Genomic DNA, 23960 nt, shown 5'->3' with positions numbered 1-23960 from the left:
GAGAGCTGAGATGCATATTTAGATTTTCACAGACACATCAAGGTAAGTGTGCAAAGGTCCCTCACACACTCACAGACACACATACACACTTTAAATTGCTGTTATACTTTATAAAAAGTGCACAGGCCTATATAAAAGGTTAATGGTTCCAACTGAAGATCAGCAGTACAAATTACAAATTTTACCTCTTCCCAACAGGGAAAACTACCAACAATCAAAAATGCATTAGTATATGATCTCATGATTTTGTAATTAAAAAATTGGGTTATAATGGAAGTCAATGAGGCAAAAACAGCCACCAAAAGTGAAAATCACCAAAAATAATGCAAAGGCAATGCTGTTTCACATGTCCAAGACTTTGAAAAAAGTTAAAATAATCCAGTCCACACTTTTTATATTGAAAATACGTCATTTTGTGTGATTTTTTTTTTACCAAATCAGTTGACATAATTTGTAAACTTAGCAATTAAAGAGTTAAAATCCTGTAATTTTCTAAGCAATTTAATAGTTTTGATCAGGGGTCCGTTCTTCATACCTTGCTTAAATGATCAAAGATGATTTGGCAGATCCTGGATCTTTTGATCTTGATAACTGATCTCTGGCTAATTTGGTTCTTTAAACAAGTTTGTGAATCAGATAAAATGTCTGGATAAACTGATCTGAGATTGCTGCGTGTGTTGTGAAGGACAGATCTATCGAACCTCGAAATCCTGATCAGCAATGCAACGATTGGCTGACGGCACAGCAGCGTAATGACATCATCTGATTAATATTCAATTATCCATGTGAGCAAAATTACATAAAATTTGCAGTGAACAGTTTGTTAAATATGAAACGCAATAACTTTCCACTTTGTTGTGTGCCAAAAATAATTCTGCTTGCTGAAACACAGAAAAAAGTAATGGCCAAATTCAGACTCAAATCCCCCCAAAGTGGATGAAAACATCCTCAACAGCACAAAAGAGTTAATCATAATTTAACGTAAACACAAAATATGATGTCTTTAACCCATATATAATATAACACTTCCTGTTATTTAAAATGACTAAATTAAGATTATTAAAAGCTCTAACTTGATTAAACACAACAATAATTACCGTGAATTTCCTAAATAATAAAACGCAGTGTTTCTATATTCAGCACCACTGGTTTTATTTCCAACTAAACTCACGATTTTAAAAGCGAGAAGAAGCCAGAGTATGAAAAACATGTCTTTTACTTCACGTGAGTCAGAGCAGCATTTAGACAGACACAAAATCACAAATAAATATCCATGTAAACATTATCAATATACAAGTTCATCTGTTATGTACACACATCCCTCAAGCTGTCCGCGAAAAACAGCAAAAGCGTGAACGTTTCGAACAAACCAAACAAATAAATAAAAATAAAATAGTCTAATACCCTGAAAACGCAGCAACACTTTTGTCAGAAATCAAAGTTATAAAATACATCTTTATATACAGTCCTCATGTAAAATGGAGTACAGTCCATGTACCCAAACACACACACACATTATGAAATCGAAATGGATGACGGCGAGTCCTATTGCATTTACCTGATAAAGTCAACACAGCTGACCTTGTCCCTTAATGCAAATTAGTGGTTACTGTACCGTATACAACACAATGTATACTGGTTGCTGGTTAACATACTGATTTAACAACTTTAAACAAGACTCTTCCGAAAAAAAAAAAAAAAAAAAAATCATAAAATCTCCCGGGTAATATCAAAAGAAACATTTAGTTGATTAGATGAAGAAAAAAGATTCAGTACCTTGTAATAATCTCTGTGTGTAATGGAGAAGCAGTAAGCAGAAGTACACAAAAGCACTCACACACCATTCATGAGAGCTGAAATCTGCATCTCAGTAACGTAATATCCACAGTTCCCAACACACACACACACACATATATGATACTGCCATACTGATTGAGCGGTCAAAAGGACTGATGAAAAACTGGTTAGTGTTACACGTCGTAATCAGGAAGTGCTGAATAACTGATGCCGCCAACAGAAGGAGGGGTGGAATGAAGCGGGAATAACCAACACAGTATAGAACCTGTAGACAGGTGAGAGAAATACATTTAGTATTATTAGAAATGCTGTTGAGAATGTTGGGTCACTATGTGTAAAGCAGGGGTACCCAAACTTTTTTTTTGAAGAGCCAAAAAACCAAATATCATTGATAGCTGTGGGCCAAACATAAATATACCATTTACTAATTTACATTAAAGTTGCCATGGCTAATTTCCTAATTTATTTAATAATATTGAATAATAAATAGAAAACTTTACTTTGAATTATATTAACTAATGCAGTATAATTTTTTCTATTAAAACTTATTTTGATTAAAAACATCAACAATCACATTTATAACAAAGTGGTGTTCAATGCTGAATACAATAGGCAAGCAGAAGCTGCCTTTGACTTGATTCACTCACCAAAGTCTTTTGCATTGTCCCCTATGAGTCGTTTGTACATTTTCAACTAAATCTGATTAATTTACACCGCTGAAATTGAAAATTTTATTTGAGAGACCTTTTTGGTTGCTTAACACTAAAACAAACAAATAAAAGGTTAAATTCAATTTAAAATGACAATCTCTAAACCACTCTTAGATGGGATGGCGGGCCAATTCAAAGGTTACTACGAGCTAACTTTGGCCCGCGGGCCCTAGTTTGGGCATCACTGGTTTAAAGAAATGGCTCACCCGGAAATTAAAATTTGCATTTGCGAGGCATTTGCATGTAAACCACACCCCCAAAAATATTTGGCTGCTTGTTTAAACTACTGTACTTATATAATATAAGCTGAAACAGCACAATTCTTGAGATTATTGTGGACAACTTAGCGGTTTTAGGTTCAATCCACTTAAATTTATTAAGTTAACCTAATCGGTTTGTGTTGGGACAACATGAATTAATTGTGTGGAACCCAGCATTTTTTACAGTGTAGCGATGGCCGATGTGGACTTTATTATGTCACAATATTTTCTGGTATTTATTGCCATAACAATATTATTGACAATTATTCATAAGTATTAATAGATGATATTAGATGATATTAGATTGATTAGATTGAGTACTGCGAATAATAATGCATCTTTATTAAACACTAAATTATCATATTTTAATAATATCTAACATGGTTACTCACCGCGTCCAAAAACTTCTCTCAGCAGTGCAATTTTTGGCTTTCTTGTGTGTGCAACGTGTGATGGCTGGCTGTTGTTGGCTTTGTCTTTTATTAGTCTGTTCCTCATCTGCTCAATGGGCGTCTCATCAGTTATTATGGACACCAGCTTTGGACAAAAACACGAGAGAGATCAATATATAGATCAATATATAGAACAAATATACTTAAACTTAGAATCGACAAAAGACAGCCATTTAAAATTTAAATTAAAAAAGATGAAATAAATGTCATTCCATAAACGATGTCAGTTCTGTTTAATTAGACATTTTTTGCTAAAAATTCTTTAATCTTATTGAACGTTTTCTTACAGAACTTAAAATTAATATGTACATTACCATTAAGAATACTGACATTATTAAGATATTATTAATGATTAATCTCTTCTCTGCCAAAGAAGGTTGTATTTATTTGATCAAAAATATCTTTAACCCTCTCCTGCAGCACAGTGAAGCCTAGATGGTATACAACTGAGGATACTCACGTCTATATAGCATCATTTTTGTGATACTGTACAACAAATTACTGTGAGGGTTATGTTTAGGGTTAATGTAGGTGTAGCCGCTAACAAAATACAATTAATGCGCAATTTAATAAATAATATTAATACTTCACATTAACTTTCGATCACAGCTGTATTCCTTCTAGCAACAACTGCAGGAGAGATCCGAGCTGCTGTATTTACATGATATTTTTTCATAATTTTCTGCCGAAATATATGAAGGTGAGCAACTGTTTGTCTGGGAGAAGAATATAAAGACAATATTCTAGTAACATAAACAGTGTGTCTCTTATGTGAACAAAGCACACCATCCAGTTATATTGAAAAATAATTAGGAGACATCTGTGTGTAGTTTACAAACCTTAAATGGTAAGTTTTGCTTGTTGTTATGTGTATTTGAATGTCTGAAACCTAAAATAAATGTTCTTTGTTTGAAGGCATGGATAAATTTTGATTTATGACAAGTGGTGTGATTGTACACTTCAGGGGCCAGACAAGGCTGATCACACCAGTGTGATTGTACACATGAAAGGGTTAAAATAATATAATATTAAAAAAAAAAAAAAAAAACTTTTAATGCAAATACAAAAAAATCTACTTTAAATAAACTGCATTTTAAAATGTATTCAAAAACAAAATGTATATAAAATAATAAAAATAAACTATTTTAATTTTTATCTAATAAATGAATGCTTGGTAAACAGAAGTTTTTTTCAAAAACATTACTAAATCTTCATGTGTTCAAGTTTTGACTGGTAGTGTGTATGTTAATTTCAAACTGTGAAGAAAAAAAACACGGACTATTTCACAGTTCTGTCATGTAAACATACTGTAACAATGAATCAGTACTGTGGCTGTAGATTAATTTTAAAATGATATTAATATATAATTTCAGTAATAAAAAACGTGGAAGCATACCTGGTCATAAAATATTACCAAGACAAAAACTCCAAAAAGTATCGACTCCACCAGTAAAATAATATAATGTGCCCTGTAAAAAAATAAAAATAAAAAAACAATGTGAGAAGTAGTAATAGCTGAACAAAAAAAAACCAATTTCCATTATATAACATTAATACAGTTTCTCAGAAAGAAATTGTACTTACACAATGAGATGTTTGCTGGGAGCTTCTTCTCCTTCTTTCTCTTCATCTCCTTCTCTTTCACTCCTTATCCTCCACACCCAGGCTGAAACCACCAGTGCCATGGAGTACAAGCTAGCCATGCCTACAGAAACAACATGGCAGATCTGCTGAAACACTTCATGCTCCTTTACTTTGTGAAATATTGTCTGTGAGCGGATCTTAAAACTCACCCGTGTAGAAAAGAAACTGAATGAAGTATTTCTGATTAAGCTCTCCAACACAGTTATTAATCCTACAAAAGAGAAAAAGGAACACCTGTACAGTACATATGGTATATTGTTGTATTAATAAATTTAAGTTGCTTTAAACTGTTAAATTTGACACAGTTGATATGATTGTAACCAAGACCAAACATTCACTGGGGTCGCCACAAGAACCGCCAACTTATCCAGCATATGTTTTACGCAGCGGATGCCCTTCCAGCTGCAACCCATCACTGGGAAAACAAGACCAAGCATGGTCAAGATAAATATATAAATAAAGTCAAGAAAATGAATAACAATAAATAATAAATTACAGAAAAAAAGTAAAACAATAAAATAATTAAATTAAAATGATTAACAATAAGTGTATTATTATTATTAAATATGTGAAAGACAAATCAAAATAATATACAATGGATTACTACCAAATGTGATGATGAAATTAATACCAGGGTTTTTTTTTAAACCCTTTTACTGCCCTTCTACCAAACGGTTGACAATGTTTTTACTGTTTTAAATAATGACTGTTAAAGTCATTTAAATAATGGTTTAAATAATGTCTTACATACAGCATTGTTGGTTTACAAAAAAAAAAAAAAAAAAAAAAAACATCTTGTTGCACTACTACACTTGGATTTGGTTTTATTGTAAAAACAAAACATGAAAGCATGTTAAATGAGAATCTGACATATTTTATGGCATGCTTTAAAAAATAAATAAAGGTGATTTAGTATTCAAAAAAGTTTTATTTTTTATATATTTTTAAAATAAATTGGTCTTACACTTCATATATTCTTATTTTTATAGTATATGTATTAAGCCCGGTACTTTTACCATAAACCGACCGACATATCAACCATTTGGTAGAGGCTGATAAATTAGGGGATGTGTTGAAAAAAAAATGCACGGAGTGTGTTAACTAGCGATATTAAGAGTTAAGAAATGCAATCCAAACATTTTTTTCTTGGTGGGGTAGTTAAAGGGTTAATTATAAACCTTTAATTTTAAGCATAAAAGCACTTTGACATGAAATCACAGTGTTCAACAGTTAAAAAATGGCATTAACATGCAATAAAATGAGTCTCATGACCAATTCTGTTCAGATATCTTCAAGACACTTACATTTTTTTTTTTTTTTATTATTTAAGCCTTACAAGGGCCTTTTTTTACAATTTCTGAATTTTACAAAAACTGAATTTTGTTAAATATCTGCAAATTTATATGAAATTATTTTGAGACTAATCAAAATGAAATTAAGGTTTAAAGTTCAAATCCAGGCGACGCAGTGGCGCGGTAGGTAGTGCTGTCGCCTCACAGCAAGAAGGTCGCTGGTTCGAGCCTTGGCTGGGTCAGTAGGCGTTTCTTTGTGGAGTTTGCATGTTCCCACTGCATTCACGTGGGTTTCCTCCGGGTGCTCCGGTTTCCCCCACAGTCCAAAGACATGCAGTACAGGTGAACTGGGTAGGCTAAATTGTCCAGTGTATGAATGTGAATGAGTGTGTGTGGATGTTTTCCAGGGATGAGTTGCAGCTGGAAAGGCATGCACTGCATAAAAATGTGCTGGATAAGTTGGCGGTTTATTCTGCTGTGGCGACCCCGGATTAATAAAGGGACTAAGCCAAAAAGAAAATGAATGAATTCAAATCCAATTAGAAGCACTTGATTGGTAAACAAAACTAGAGCAACTCAATCATACAATCATAATCTACCCAAAAGACAATAATACTAGAAAATACTACTTCACATATTGTATTGTACACAATCATTTGCATATTATTCAATAATCACACTGAAAATGAATATAAAAACATAATAATTATATAGCAGCATGTCCTTTATTTTGCAGGGACATTTTTTTAAAAATATATTTGTGGCTTTTGTTACGTTTTTCTGAAAATATATGGAATTTTATGCATTACTTGTTAAGTTTCGCTGTAAAAATACACAACAATCTTTTCTCAAGAATAACTGGGGAGATGAAACTGCATATTTACACACATTTGCATAAGTAAATAAGTTCTATTGTAGTTTATTGTCATTTTCTATCATTGATTAATGCGATTGTTCTTATATATTACTATGTGTGAAAATGTTAAATGTTTACTGTCTTTATCTGATTTTTTGTCACAGTGTTTTTTCATATATGGAATTTTATGCATTCATTCTTGAGTTTTGCTGTAAAAATACACAAAACTCTTTTCAAAGAATCACTGGACTTTAGGAGAGAAGGAACTGCATATTTGCACACATTTGCATAAGTAAATAAGTACACTGAATTATAGGCTCAAAAATAGTGAAAATTAGTTTTCTGTAGATTTCTAAAGGCACAGATTTTGTGTGGGCCTGATCATAAGTAAACACAGCCAATAGTCTAAACTAATATGCATTAATAAGCCTTTAATGTGATGAGATTAGCCAATAAACAGTGAGAAGAGACTGACCACGGGCAGTGATGGTCCATTCTCCTGATGCAGCGCTGACACACTCTACAATGATGAGCTCGAGGAGGACGATACGTCTCACACCGACTGCACACGGTCCAGCCCTCACAGCCCTGAACACAACCATTAAATAAACACACTGTATAATCACTACGCACACTCACTATAGGCACACGACACAAATTATATAAACAAACGTGTATTTTTTTTTTTATGTGTACAACTAGTTTTGATTTATGTGTTATCAGAAATACTAGTTAATCTATGACCTTTTTGATAATGTAAAAAAAAGCTATTTTCTTATGTCAATCCTGTTTTTATTTACATTTATATATTTGACAGAAGCTTTGTGTCAATGGCATATATTTTTATAAATTTTTGGTGATATGCAAGTTTATATCAGATTATTTTGATTAAAATCAAACGTTCCTCTTTTTGTTTTTAGGCCTTTGCTTCTTCCATTTGAATTTTGGATAAGTACACAGAACAAGTCATACATTTATATTTGACTAAAGGGTGACATGGTGGCTAAGTGGTTTGCACTGTCGCCTCACAGCAAGAAGGTTGCTGGTTTGAGTCCTGATTGGGACAATTGGCATTTCTGTGTGGAGTTTGCATGTTCTCCCTATGTTCGCGTGGGTTTCCTTCAGGTGCTGCAGTTTCCCCCTGCATTCCAAAGACATGCGCTACAAGTGAATTCAACAAAGTAAATTGGCTTAGTGTACGTTTGAATGAGTGTGTATGATTGTTTCCCAGAACTGGGTTGCACCTATAAGGGCATTTGCTGTATAAAACCAATTTACTTTGTTGAATTCACTTGTAGCACATGTCTTTGGACTGCAGGGGAAACTGGAGCACCTGAAGGAAACCCCTGGATAAGTTGTTGGTTCATTCTGCTGTGGCGACCACTGTTGATTAAAGGGACTAAGCCGAAGGAAAAGGAAACACAATTATTGTTTTTTTCAGGGATAACTTGATCGTTTTATGCTCAATCCACTTAAATTTGTAAAAAATGATTGTGTTAACTCAATCGATTTGTGTTGGGACAACATAAAGGAATTGTGTGGAACCAAGCTTTTTTTTCGTCAAAGGAAGAAAATTACTATGGAATTCAATGGATACCAAAAACCAGTATTCTTCGAAATATCTTTTTTATGTTCTATAGAAGAAAGAAGCTCTCGCGTAGGTTTTGAACAATTAAAGGGTGGATAAATGATGACAGATATTAAATTTTTAGGTGAACTATCCCTTTAAGACTATTTATAGAAACATTTTTGAGCAGTTGGTATGAATGTTATAATTTTGTTACATTTTGATTTGTTAAATGCTGTTTTTAAAAATCACTCTAATTAATATTATTATTGTTGTTGTTAGATTTTAGATTACATCTGAGAATGTTAAACTATCTATCTGATTTTTGGGTAATTTTTCATAATAATTGAATGCAGATAACTTTGACACATGGCATTAAAAACAAGTATACATCATTTTCTTTACAAAATGGAGCAGTTAAAAAAAATACTTACAGTTACATGAGATGAATAAAACTTTTAATAAAATGCTACATGATATAACATTTTATTTTCAAAGAATTAAAAAAACTTGTAATAAAAGATACACAAGTAAACAGAACAATGGCACTCACTCTGTCATTTAGACGATTCGACTGCGATCTCAGGTCAGAGAAGTCAATGGCTGTTTCAGGTAGAGGAACCATTCCTGTAAAAGTAAATATATCAATATAACCTTTATTTATGAATGATTTATGTAAACCCACACTGCTTCGATCCTGGAATATGTTCATCTTAAAATATTACTAACAACATTCATGGTACAGTAGTTTCAGTGTTAAACTACTAACAGACTACGAATCAACCAATGGGAAAATAAATTGAATTCATTAAACAAGACCTAATAATGTTACATTTTGAGGCACTTACCAGGGTCTGAGAACACTGCCTTTGAGTGACACGCCAGTAGCAGAAATAGAATAATATTAAACACTGATCCATGGAGAGTGCACCATACACTAAACATAAAAAAAGAAAACAGTCAATTTACAAAACAAAATAACCTAACAGTCTTATGACATATAGTTAACAGGTTTGGTGACTTTCGAAAAAAAAGGCCAAGCCATAACAGGTGTGAAACAGCGTAATAAAAAAACGGTATTGAAAATTTACATTTTGATGAATTGAAACACAAATTTCAAGCGACAAACAAAAATCCCGTTCAAATGCGGTGATGTCATTGGCCCATAATGAACATTTCCTGTTTGTCAAACTATTTCATAACTGTAACAATAGGCGATTCAATCATAATTTTATGTTATAACAGCCATCATAACATTATTTATCAATATGTGGCTTATTGTGGATTCTCGGAAGCTATGGAAATTATAAATGTAAAACAGGAAGTATGCTGGAACCATTGTTTTTGTTTACATCCCTCAAAATGGTCATTATTCCACGACATCAACAAATAACATAACAATGGAATAGACCTTTTAAAATTCCATGATATTCCTGAAATTTCATGACCCTCAGCAACACTGATCATAGGCTAACTTAAAATGAAAGGAAATTATAAATAAGCCAAACATGTCACCCAAACAAATCTAAACTAAAAAATAAATAAACAATACACGGTCCGTTTAAACTTGCATCCCTTTCATGACATGAATAACTAGAAAACAGATGGTAACATTTGTACAATTTATCATTAAGAGTATGTTAACCTGTAGCATGAATGTTTTAGAGTACCACGTTACACTTCCAAAAAGACCTGTGAGTAATATCATAATGCACCAGAGTCTTATAAGGTAAAGTGGTTTGTTCATTTCAAGCGAGATAACCTGAAACCTTAGACCTCGAATGTAACCGAGACAAGTGTAGTAAAACCGCTGAATGATGCACTACTGCAGACTGACTGACAGCGCCGATGCGTTTGTAAACAGTTCAAGCGCATTTGAAACACGTTTCGCGGGAAACTCCGTCAGAACGCGGTAAGAATTGGCACACACGTTGCTTTTGATCTGCTGTTGCTATGGGTGATTGATTTGAAAATTAACAATCATATGATGAGCTCACGAACAGCGCGTGTGGACTCAAAAACGACTATTTAAAGGCGGTACTCACCTTCCAGAATACGCGGGAATCAATACATACTGAATTACAACATAGTCCGCGTAAAAGACGCTGAAGTAAGTTAAAATGAGACAAATAAAGCCGCACGGGTCTCGCCGACAGCGAAACGCAGCCATCTTCCCATCTGCGGTCTTCTTGATGACGTCATAAAAGGACGAGCGTTACGTATGCAGTGTTGTCATCTGCTGTTATTAATCCTTCTGACCACCTGCGAGCCTGCATCTCTGATTTAACTTCTTTTAAAATGACACAGTTTTAATAAAAACGTGAACTCGAAAGAATAAGTGTTCTCCTGTTTTTTGAATGTTCTCTCAATGTTTTGTAATAATGCACTCATGTTTATGGAATGTTCCCATGTTTTATGTTTTTTAGATGTTCCTTAAATGTTTTTAAATGTTCCCTGTTTGTTTTGGAATCGTCTCGTGTTTTAAGAATGTTCCCTCAATGTTTCTGAATGTTTTTTTTTTTTGTTTTGTAATGTGCCCTCTATGTTTTCTAATGTTCTCGTGTTTTTAGAATTTTTTCTCAATGTTTTGGAATGTTCTCATGTTTTTAGAATGTTTTCTCAGTTTTGAATGTGCCTATTTTATGGAATGTCGATGTTTTGGAATGTTCTCTGTGTTTTGAAATGTTTGCATGTTTTTGGAATGTCCTGTCAATGTTTTGGAATGTTCTCTTGTTGTTTTGGAAAGTTCTTATTTTTATCTCGGTTTTGAATATTTCTCTGTTTTTGGAATGTTCCCTTACTGTTTTGGAATGTTCTCTGTGTTTTGGAATGTTCTCTGGGTTTTTGAATGCTGATTGTTTTTGGAACGTTCCCGCAATGTTTCGGAAAGTTCTCATGTTTTCGCAAGGTTTTTAATGTTCCTGAATGTTCTCTCAATGGTTTGAAATGTTCTTGAATTGTTCTCTGTGTTTCGGAATGTTCCCTAAATGTTTTGGAATGTTCTCTTGTTAAAATGTTTTGTTTTGGAATGTTCTCATGTTTTTGGATGGTCCCCGTAATGTTTTAAAGTGTTCTCATGATTGTATAATGTTCCTTCAATCCTTCAGAATATTCTTTCAATGTTTTGAATGTTCCCTGAATGTTTTGGAATTTTCTCATGATATTGGAATATACTCAATGTCTTTGGAATGTTATGTTTTTGAAATGTTCTGTCAATGTTTTTGGAATATTCCCTGGAGTGGTTTTGGTGTGTTCTCATGTTTGTAATAATATTCCTTCAATTCTTCAAAATGTTCTCATGTTCTTGAAATGTCCTCTGTGTTTTGGAATGCTCTCATGTTTTTTTTAATGTTCCTTTAATGTTTTAAGGTGTTCTCATGATTGTATAATGTTCCTTCAGAATATTCCTTCAATGTTTTGTAAAGTTCTAATGTTTTTAGAAGCTTTTCTCAATGTTTTGAATATTCAAATGTTTTTGCATTGTTCTCTCAATATTTTTGAATGTTACCTCTGTGCTTTGGAATGTTGAAATGTTCTGTCAACGTTTTTGGAATGTTTTCATAATTGTAATAATGTTCCTTCACTCCTTCAGAATGTTTCCTCAATGTGTTAGAAGGTTCCCATATTTTTGGAATGTTCCCTCAATGTTCTGAAAAGTTCCTATGTTTTCAGAATGTTCTATCAACATTTTAAAAAGTATTCACCCAGTGTTTTAGAATGTTCTTATGTTAAGGATTACCCAAATTCCCAGACATGTAACAATGTTGAAAAAATTCTAAACAGTTTTCTGGAATGACAAAAATTTTTTATTAATATTAATTTCCAAATCACAGAACAACTAGTTTCTCGTTAAGCGCGATCTGAGCTTGAGTGAGATTGGCCAGGTAGGTCACCATCAACAGATCCTGAAAAGAAACAAACTAGAGTAAGAACTATGAAAGCACACAACTTCAGTTTAATCTAGAAGACATTACAAGATTCACACTTTTTTTGGAGTTTACAAGTTATATGTTATTCATCGAATAAGGTATGATTGTGTGAATCTTTTGGAAATTTAAATATTGTTTTAAAACAATCTATACTTAAAATATCAGTACAGCAATTTCTTTGACAACCCCCACCCCCAAATTAAAGTACTCAACACTATAGGACCCCTGATTTTAAAGCAAGTAAACACAGACTATCCCTGTATTTAATGACACTTACATTAATGTTGGAGTTCAACATGTTCTCAAAGTCTTCTGCTGGGATCTTGGGCACTTTGTTCACAAGATCCATCAGGAAACGACCAACACTGTTATCTGCCATCACTTTACCAGACTAGAAAAAAACAGCAATGAAACAATAAATGCACTGTTCAATTATTTAAAAAAATTAAACAAAATAAAAAAAACTGGGAAACGTGCAATGGCATTTAGAATTATAATTATTATTTTTCTTATTAAAGTTTAAAGTATTTTTTTAAGTGGGAAAAAATAATTCCAAAAAAATAAATAAATTATAGAGCGTTACTTTAGCCAGAAACCCAAATTCTATTCGAAACAGAACTGCTTTCATTGATTCAGCATGAATAATAAACACATGACTGGAATCATCGCACAGGAGGATTTATTTCAAACACAAAAAAAAAAATGTGGAGTAAAAATGTTAATAAGTGTGCTATTTTCAAATGCTTTCAGATGTAGCAGCATTTACTACTACACATAGCTGTAGTTCACTGACAAAAAGTGCCCATCATCACAGAACAATTATCTAAAATAAAAAAAATGTATAAATAAAAAAACTTAAATCTATTTAGATGTTTTTTAAACATGATTTTGTGTAGCCTTTACACTTGAAAACCACCTTTGATTAATTGCCCCACCCAAGTTAGTGTTATTTTAGAAAACACACATCCATCCATCCATCCATCCATCATATTGTATTATAGATGTACATGAATACGTTTATATAGCATTACAAAATACAAATACATACCTAAAAAAAACTAAAATAAATATAAACTGTATTAAAATTAAAACTGAATTCACATTCAGATTTTTTTTGCCATGTATTACAAACAACATCTTTAAACACATTTATGTGCAGAAGAGCAATGATTAAAAAAATGTAAATAAGCTATAATTGGTTTACTAAAAGTACTTTGTTTTGGACTGACTGGATCACGTACTAACATTATTTCCAAAAGAGGCACTCACCAACACATCCTCTATATAAGAGAGCACTGTTGCCAGCATTTCCTGCACGCGTCCTGCAGCACCGGCTACCTGGGCCAGATCTGTGGTCAGTCCATTGGTGCGACCGGGAGACGCACGAGTTCTCTGGAGAAGATCCACTATAGAGAAATAAGTTTAAACCATTAGAAAAATATACTTACAAGAAAACACCCTAATCTGTAAACACAGTAAATCCATTCAATAACTGACCTCCAATGCGCTCTGTGTCGTAGTAAATGTACTTGACTGACAGAGGGGTGAACATCACGCCAACGGTCTTGCCTGGCACTCCCATCTGTGAACTAACAGCACAACCAACAGAAAAACACTGTTAATGAAGAAGAGCAAATCTACCTCTGAGAAGGGGGTATCACAGAACATGAGTTCCAGATTAGGGTTGGGCAATGTCGACCAATTGCATGATATGTTGTCTAATGTGAAACATTGCAATAGACAATGACATCGTTGTCAAATTAATTATTTATGAAAAATTCATTAATTCCTAACAAATTAAATTATTTGTAGCCTACCGTTTTAACTACCTGACCCGTCTTTGTTTTACCCATGACCAATTTATAAATAAATAAAGATAAGTTACACACAAATTACCACCTGTCAATCAAAGGGACTCAGGCATGAATAGATAAAAAAAGATGCACAACCAACAGGATCTGAGGTTTTCGATAAAATTACTAAGTACAAGCGTGAAAGTGAAAGATTGAAGCAGTGTACTGACGCTGTGACCCATTCTCTGACAGATTGAAAAGACAGAAGAGTCGTTAGATAGAGACCAGATTAATTAAATATCACGTTTAACAACTATAGTGAGACACAATGCAGCGGTACATCCTTGACAAACTGACCGACATGGACTGCTTGTGTGTGTGTATGTAGTCACGTGATGTGCGTTTTCAGCGGTATAGTGTGGACGGAGATCTGTTCAGAAAGGCTAGGTGCAACGCCAGTGTGGACGTGGATCGTTTCCGTTCTAAAATGCCATTTTAAAACTAAGACTAAATGGAGCCTAAAGGCTGATTATTACTTCTGTGTCAAGCTCACGTGTATACTATGGTGCAGCCTATGCGTGGAGGCGTAGCCCTGGCCCTGGCTAACGTGCACCTCTCCAAAAATGTAACTACACATTGCAACGATGTGTAGCGTTAAGCTCTGTGATTGGTCGGCTTGGTACCGCGAGTGTGGGCGGGACCGAAAGCCGCGCGAGCCCAATAGAGCAATTGTTTACAAGTGTGGAGTCCCGTGAAGGACCTCTGGATGGAAAGTTTTGTGTTTACCTTACGGATAAAGTTGTTGCATGTCCGCCGGTTCCTGCCTCAAAATGAGCGAGTTTGAACCACTTGTAAATTAAGGAAGCGTTCAGAAAACACAAAACACAGGCGAAGAAACTCGACACAGAGGAACATTAACACCTCACTGCCAACTTGCGTTTGGGAAGTGTTATTGCAGAACAACAGAAACAGCGTGCAGAAGGATGAATAAGTATAATATTTTGTACTGTAATCATGGCAAAAATGAAATAAGTTATTAGAGATGAGTTATTAAATCTATTATATTAAGAAATGTAATAAACAATCTTCTCTCCGTTAAACAGAAATAAAAAAGACCTACAGTTTCGAATAGAGCTGTGAACCTACACTAGTCTCACAGTTCGGTTCTGATTATCATGCCATCAATTCGGTTGAATTCGATATTTCGGTGCATCACGGTGCATTGACGGTGCTTTTCATACAGAGTTTTATATTTTCTTCACAGCAGCAGTTCTTGTATTAAAATGTATGAAGTTATTTATATTTACATATTATTTGTAATACAATTTTGTCATTTAATGCAAACAGTCAGATATATAAACTGTAACTTTAAACAAAACGAGCATTAAGCAAATAATATAAACAAATATAAATATCAAGCTCAATTTCTGATCCTTGTCTAGTTCTCTCACACCTCTTTGATTGGTCACACCCTCAACAAACACGGTTGCGATAAAAAACGTAAGTGCTGCGCTCTTCACAGATGAGTGACACTGATAAGCGGCAGGGGCGATCTCACAGCTGATGTATGATAGACATGGTGGAGAAAACTCTGAAGACACGCGCTCGGTTCTTTAGCCACTGTGTGTGTGTGTGTGTGTGTGAGAGAGAGAGAGAGAGAGAGAGAGAGAGAGAGAAATGGAGTACTTTCATTCTCTCGATCTCAGTGAAATAGTTGTATATGTCAGTGAAAGACTGATCCAGCAAACACACAGTGAAATCGTGCACAGTTTATGAGTTTTAAGTAGTTAGAGCGTTGTAAATACTCACTATCGCCTCCCTCATGACAGAGCGCATATGAGGTAAATGACGTCAGTATTAACCAGTTATGATTATTACTGAACCGATACCAAATTGTCCATGTCTGCATCGAGGTGCACCGAAGAAACGATTAATTTTGACACCCCTAGTTTCTGACTTAAACTGTATAAATTATTATATCATTTGCTATAAAAAAATCTTTGATAATATAAATATAAACAAGCATTTTCTATATATGCATATACGTGGATACATGCATTTATTTATACCCATAACAAATATGCACAGATAGTACACAACATTATTATGTAAACATAAAATTTTAATTCATAAGCGATTATTGTACACTAGTCAGCATTTGTTTGTTGTGGTTGTGTTACCTGACGTAGGCCCGGATGTTCATTTTGTTGCTCTGCAGTGCCGTGTCCACAGTGAGGTGAATAGGGTTTGGAGCCTCTCTGCTGTAATACTCATGGATCAGAACCGAGTGCTCAGTGATGTCAAATCCTGTGGCATACCTGCAAAAACAACACAGCCTCTTTCTTCAGTGAAACAACATTCCTTAAGTTTATCTGAAATCAGATTCTATTATTATATTTTGAAATATTTTAGATAGTCATTTTTGTAATATTTTCCATTTTAAGTTCTAATAATTCTGTTACCTGTATAATTATTCTTTTTTGATATATAGATATAACCTACATTATGGAAGCTACCCTGTCACAGTAATCAATATATGAACTTATCGCATTGATAAGCCGTGTCATATTATATTGACATGACCTCAGACATTTTTAGTGATGCAATATATATCGCCCATACATAAAAATGAATTCTAGCAACATTTCAGCTGGTTTTGCAACATCTCGATCTCTATTGAGGTGTCAGTATGGTTTAAAAAGCTCTACAGGTTTTACTATAAATTGCTATAGAAGATTTTCATGTGGGTGTCTGACAACTAAAAATAGATCTGCTAGCAGATATCACAGCTTCTGTTACTTTTTGCCTTGCACCTTTTTGTTAACATTTATTATTATTTATGATATGCGTTTTTACAATCTCATTCCAAAGCCATAGGATAACTAAATTAAATAGTCTTAACAATAAAATATTATGTGTTCTTTGTATGAGTGTACTTGCATTGTGGTGATATTATATTGTCATTCTGGTATTATATAATGAGTGGCATAGAATGGTATTAAAATCACAATAAAATCATTTATCGCAATGTATTTTGGTGCAATATACCGTACAACAAAAACTAGATATATCGTGACAGGCCTAATGGAAGCTTGCTTTTACAATGGAATAAAAGGCAAATATACTTAAAAAAAAGAGTAGCAATATAAACTGAACTGTAAGAACAACAAATGAAAATGAAATGAATATCTGAATTGTGAAATATAAACTTGTAAACATGAGATATACATTTAAAATGGCTGCAAAAATAAATCATGGGACTGTAGGAGAAAAAAATATCATTTTATTTAATTTTCTTATTTTAGTTATTTTACCATAGCGCAAAGCAAAATGCATTAAATGAAAAATAACAAATGTTCACAAAAGTTTCTAAACCTTCTAAAAATATAACAAAAAATGTGCTTACAACAATAACTTAACAAAACTTTAGCAAAGAAAAGAATTATATTAATTTGGAAATGCGGCCACATACCATCCAACAATGACTTCACTCGGCGAAACCTTCTTATGAAGCTCATACATGTTCTTGGCGAACTCCATGTCAACAGCCACCTATTTAAAAAAAATAAAATAAAAATAATTTTAAAAGGTAAATAAATTGCACAATGATGATGATTAAATGCTGGTGCTCCTTAGTAAAGCATAAATAACATATGGTACATGTCCAAAAATACAGTAGCATGTAACATGACACTTTTGAATTAAGTTGGTTTTATATTTGAACATTCAGACACTCGTGTTCAATAAAATAGTAAAGCAAATTTTAAAGAGGCTAATACAGATTCATTCATTTTCTTGTCGGCTTAGTCCCTTTATAAATCCGGGGTCGCCACAGCAGAATGAACCGCCAACTTATCCATCAAGTTTTTAAGCAGAGGATGCCCTTCAAGCCGCAACCCATCTCTGGGAAAAGGCTAATACAGATAAATTAGCAAATTGTTATAGTTAAAAAAAAAAAAAAAAAGCTTATGAACTCTATGAAAGGTCCCTACATTGTTTACCAGGCTACATTGAATAATCGGTCTGAAATGCATGACTTCAAAATAGGCATGGGACGATAACCGTTTTCAAGGTACACAGTGATTTAAAAAAAAAACTGATGTTTTAAAACCGCCAAAATTATCTGCTATAGATGAATTACCAGTTTGTAAACAGTAAAAAAAAAAAAAAAAACTGGAGCGCTACCATTTAGCAGAGCCGTAATCACTATGTAATACTGTGAAAATGTGATATTTATATTAAAGAATATTAACGTCAGAATTGTATACCGGCCCATGCCTACTTTAAATCCACATTAGCACCATTTAACTGACTGTAAACAATGTTGTACTTTAATAGTCACTGGCTGTTAATTTGAGTTGACCGTTTAGGATTTGACAAAGAATACCTTTCTGAAATTACATTAAGAAGGTGAAAGTCTGAATGTGCAAATATAAAATCAACTTTACCTCACTTCAATTTTGGCTGATGGTTTGTAAGTGTATTTCAACCAATCAATTAGCTAAAGATGCATAACAACAGAACATGAAATACCACAGATGTCTCACTCGAACCCTTTAGACCATTACAAAGTTACAGTGAGATACCTGTGATGTGAAATTGTTTTGTTTTTCGTTATGCCTAAAAAGCTACATAAATGTCTGGCACACACTAATGTAAAGGATGTATTAGATGATGCTTTTTTTCTCACCTCATCTTCAGACTCGTTGTGAGGAACAGAGAAGCAGTTGGTGACATCGACTGAATGTTTATCTGCTGTTCCTGTTTGACACACAAACACAACCACCAGGTAAGTGATGCTGCTGATCTGTACAGTTTCTCATCCACCCCAGCCATTCAGCTCGACTACAACACATGCTCCACAAGACCAAGCGACGCTCATGTTGTTTGTAATAATCGCAACTGTCTCATAAATCTCACACAAGAATTCAATGACCCACCTAATAATGTCCCGATCACGCGACTCGCTCCTTCATTCCTGCGCTCGTATGAGTCCACAATCGAAGCCAAAACCACCGGGTGGATTTTCACGACCGGGCCGTGCACCGCCATGATTTCGAAGAGGAAGTAAAAGATGATGATAAACAGAGAAGAAGAGCGCGTCAGTGGGATTCGCGCTGCCGCCCCCTAGCGGATGTAGGTGGCTGACAAAATAATGTGTAAAAAATTATAATCAAATAAATAATTAAACACAGCATGTAAAGTTTTAGTGGGTGGGTCAGGTTAAAGTTCTTCGAGGTTTGCTTGGTACATATCCATTTTTTCAATGGACAATTTAATAGCAACACAACTGCATGTTAATGCCAAAAATCGGATCAGCTAACCACATGGCAGCAATCCAAAACATTTAGACATGATGAAAACATGGCCAAGACAACGCACATGAAAAGATAATGGAGTAATTCATAGTAAATTGGCTACGATAGTGTTTTTGAAACAAATGATAGTAAAGTTTATTATACTGTAGGCCTATACTATAAAGTATTAAGTTAACAACACATGCTAATAAATGCTACTGCATTATCTATAATAAACTGTGTAGGCAACTGTAGTATATTTTAGTTTTACAACAGTAAATTGTGATGTATTATCATGTAGCCTAATATATAACTAACCACAGGCTATTGGGCAACTTGTTTTGCTATAGGCCTAGTTGTTGTAATAACATATCATTTAGGCCAGAGGTATCCAATCTAGGGCATGTGGGCCAAACTTGGCCCTTGATAATCTTTGATTTGGCCCACCATCCCATCTGAGAAGAGAGACTGATAGGGAGGGTTGGGACAATTGCCTTTAACAGAGATCTTAATTTCTAATTTAACGCAACCTTGGTTTGTTTGATTATTTTATTGCTGATCTACAAAAAAAAGGTAAATGAAAATAAACAAGTCAAGGCAGAGGGTGCAGCTTTACTAGTGTAACTCCATTCTGTTTTAAATGAATTTTGTTTTACTATAAAAAGTTCATTATACAGGTGAGGCAGTGGCGCAGTAGGTAGTGCTGTCGCCTCACAGCAAGAAGGTCGCTGGTTCGAACCTCGGCTCAGTTGGCGTTCCTGTGTGGAGTTTGCATGTTTTCCCTGCCTTTGTGTGGGTTTCCCCCACAGTTCAAAGACATGCAGTAAAATGGGTAGGCTAAATTGTCCGTAGTGTATGAGTGCGTGTGTGAATGTGTGTGTGTGGATGTTTCCCAGAGATGGGTTGCGGCTGGCATAAAAAACTTGCTGGATAAGTTGGCGGTTCATTCCGCTGTGGCGACCCTGGAATAATAAAGGGACTAAGCCGACAAGAAAATGAATTAATGAATGAAGTTCATTATATAATAAAATCTGCATAAGATAATATGAAGCAATGTTAAAGTTATTTTTAAATATTAAATTAGGAAACCACCAATGCAACTTTAATGAAATAGAGTTTGGTATGTTTACATTCGGCCCACCACCCTCAATCAAGCCCTTCATAGGAAAAAGTGTGGGCACTTAATGTAATTTCAGTGAGAGACATTATTTACATTATGTCTTTGGAAACATTTGAAAAATCTTTGTTATTTAAAAAAACAACATGCATTTTGGACTACTGGTGGTGCCTTAATTTTAAGTTTCAGATGGAAACGCTGAGTTATATTGACACTGCCTGTTGATATTTTTACATCAAAATAACTCAATATTACAAACATAAGAACAATTCAAATATTAGTATCTGCCACATTGTGTGTTTTTTGGTTGCAACTTTCAGACATGTGGTTTCTGACTAGCGACTGCTGTCTTGCACATAAAATAATGAGTGGCTTAGTCCATTCATTTATCAGGGGTTGCCACAGCGGAATGAACCACCAACTATTCCGGCACATGTTTTATGCAACGGATGCCCTTTCAGCTTCAACCTAGTACTGGGAAACATCCATACACACTCATTCACTCACACACGCACACACACGCATGCACACACACACACACACACACACACACACACACACACACACACACACACACACACACACACACACACACACACACACACACACACACACACACACACACCAGTGAACTTCTTGCTGTGAGGCGACAGTGCTAACCACTGAGCCAACATGTCGCCCGACCCCCACACAGTAAGTCCAAGATAAGTGTGTTTTTAAATGATAAACACCATTTACATTATATTAGGCCAACTACCCAGGGTTTCTTTTAAATTCCTTTGGGTTTCCATTACCATTTTTAATGCACATTTTGAAGTATCACATGAGAAACAAGTAATGGAAAAGCTAATATTAAATAAAAGTAGGTTAACAAAAAAAAGGTTTTACAGTTGTAACATTTGCTAAATAATCTCAGATATAGCGAATATTACAATATAACCAATCAGCTGTCTCCATTATGCTAACCTTGTTTACTGTATGTTATAATCAGCCACTCTAATAAAAAGCACCTTATTTAACACATTTGAGATATTGCCTTTCTTTTTGTTCTTTAAAGACTTGCTTCACAATGCAACCCTGGCTTTGTGTGGATTGCCTGAGCATATTTCAGAAACTGCAAAGTTTCAGGGATTTTTTTTCACTCACAAAATACCAAGGGAGTGACATTTCTCATGGGTGAAAATGCATTGTTGATGCCAGAGGGAAGAGGCGAATGAAAATAAGCACTTGTTACAATTGAGTTCTGCAGGAGAGCATCTCTGAACACAACATGTCAAACCTTGAAGCTGAAAACTACACAGGAGACACTCCTGTCAGATAACAAAAGAAACCGAGGCTACAATTCACCAAGATACACTAAATTAGACAGTAGACGACTGGAAAAGTGTTTATCTGGCTTGACGAGATTCGAATTCTGCTTTGACTTTCAAATGGTAGTGTCAAAAGAACTGGCATGAACCACATGAAAGCATTAAGCAGTATATGAGAAGTTCAAGAAAGAGCATAGACCTGATTTATTCTAGTTTGATTTAATTTCTAGCTTTTATTAAAAATAATTATGAGTAGATTCACATTTTTGCATTAGGTGAATTTTTAGTCATTGGTTAATCACAATTTTGCTTGAAAAAAAAAATTATATATATATATATATATATATATATATATATATATATATATATATATATATATATATATATATATATATATATATATATATATATATATATATATATATATAGTCATTCTACAAGATTTTGCAGAATAAATGGTGACAAACCAGAAACACAAACTGTTGTGTGTGCCTGCAGCTCTCAAGGTCATGTTTGTAAGCTGCAAGGCAATCCAGGAACAATGAAGGAAAAGATTGGACTCCAAATCCAAGGAAAAACTCGTAAACAACCTTTGACGTCAAGGTCACAGGAAGACTAAAGCATGCCGGGTGCCAGAAATGACAAGAAAACTTTATCACTACTATTTTTTTATGGTTTACTTTGTCAAAACAACTTGTTAGGATTTCAGTGTAGGCTGTTGACTGCTCACAGCAAGAAGGTTACTTCGAGTCCTGGGTTCTGGGTAAGTTGGCCTTTCTTTGTGGAGTTTGCATGTTCTCCCTGTGTTAAAATGGGTTTCCTCTGGGTGCTTCGGTTTCCACCACAGTCTAAAGACATGTGGTATTGGTGAGTTGGATGAATTAACTTGGCCGTGTGTGAATGAGTTATTTCCAGTACTGGGTTGCTGCTAGAAGGTCATCCGCTGACCCCTGTGACCCCTGATAAATAAGAGACTGAATGGAAAATGAATGAATGAATTAACATTAGGTTAAGTTGTCACTCCTGCCTTGACGGAGGAAATTTGACTGTACAATATGCCCAGCAGATGGCAATAAAGTTCATTACTTTCATAGCTCAAGTGCAGTATTCTTATGGCTTGATCAACCCAATTAAAACACAGACCTCAAAGAGAAAGCCCAAACAAGTGATTTCAAGATATTTATATACATTCTAAAAAAAATGCTCTGAAACATAGACAAACCCAATTTTGGATTCAATTTTAAAATTAAATTTAAATTACACTTTTTGTGTCAACCCAACACTTGAGTTTGTCCATATTTGACCTAACAATGGGTTAAAACAACCCAGTATTTTCAGAATGTAGGCCACAATAAGGACTCAAATCTGTAAATAAAAAAAAAAAATAATAATAATAATATATATATATATATATATATATATATATATATATATATATATATATATATATATATATATATATATATATATATATATATATATAAATTATTATTATTTTTATTTATCTTTTATTTTTTGAGAAGTAATGACCTGTATTTTCAAAATCAATGCTATCAAACTGCCATGTAAACAATAGCTGCTAGTAAAATATACACATTACACATTGTGTGCTTGTTTTAGGCTTGGGCCGGTATAAGATTCTGACGGTTTGATAACCTTGGATAAAAATATCACTGTTTACGGTTTCACGGCATTGTGATTGCTAATCTAAAACAAGTTCTTTTTAAATGTTTGGATAAAACAACAACAACTTTTTCCCATTGAACACAATATATTTTAAGAAACATTTAAAATATTTTGACTCTTTTATTTTAAACATGTCAGGTTAAACAGTTTAAATAAATCACTGACTATCTTTAGTACAGATTATTTAATAAAGATTTCATAACAACTTGACGCACTTAATACAATAGTTATAAAAAACACATAAAAAATT

At 34.0% G+C, this 23960-nt stretch overlaps 2 protein-coding genes across 2 annotated transcripts; both read right to left on the bottom strand.

The window, feature by feature from the left end:
* Positions 1-1198: 1198 nt before the first annotated feature.
* Positions 1199-10754, bottom strand: zgc:77880. The gene is given in 9 exon segments (NM_200891.1): positions 1199-2062; positions 3160-3304; positions 4616-4688; positions 4804-4924; positions 5013-5074; positions 7487-7599; positions 9132-9205; positions 9427-9515; positions 10624-10754. Coding segments are annotated over 9 exon segments (894 nt in total). The 5' UTR covers positions 10749-10754; the 3' UTR covers positions 1199-1970.
* A 1607-nt stretch (positions 10755-12361) lies between these two features.
* eif3f (eukaryotic translation initiation factor 3, subunit F) lies at positions 12362-19379 on the bottom strand. The gene is made up of 8 exons (NM_001200009.1): positions 19241-19379; positions 18991-19061; positions 17773-17852; positions 16481-16618; positions 14005-14096; positions 13777-13913; positions 12785-12898; positions 12362-12483 (listed from the first exon to the last, which is right to left on the bottom strand). The coding sequence occupies exons 1-8, from the start codon at positions 19350-19352 to the stop codon at positions 12406-12408; spliced, it is 822 nt and encodes a 273-aa protein (NP_001186938.1). The 5' UTR covers positions 19353-19379; the 3' UTR covers positions 12362-12405.
* Between the last annotated feature and the right edge of the window lie 4581 nt (positions 19380-23960).

This window comes from Danio rerio, chromosome 1 (genome assembly GCF_049306965.1).
Source record: "Danio rerio strain Tuebingen ecotype United States chromosome 1, GRCz12tu, whole genome shotgun sequence".
Classification (NCBI taxonomy): Eukaryota; Metazoa; Chordata; class Actinopteri; order Cypriniformes; family Danionidae; genus Danio; species Danio rerio.
Note: the sequence above shows the minus strand (reverse complement) of the source record. Positions and strands in the feature narration are given on the sequence as shown.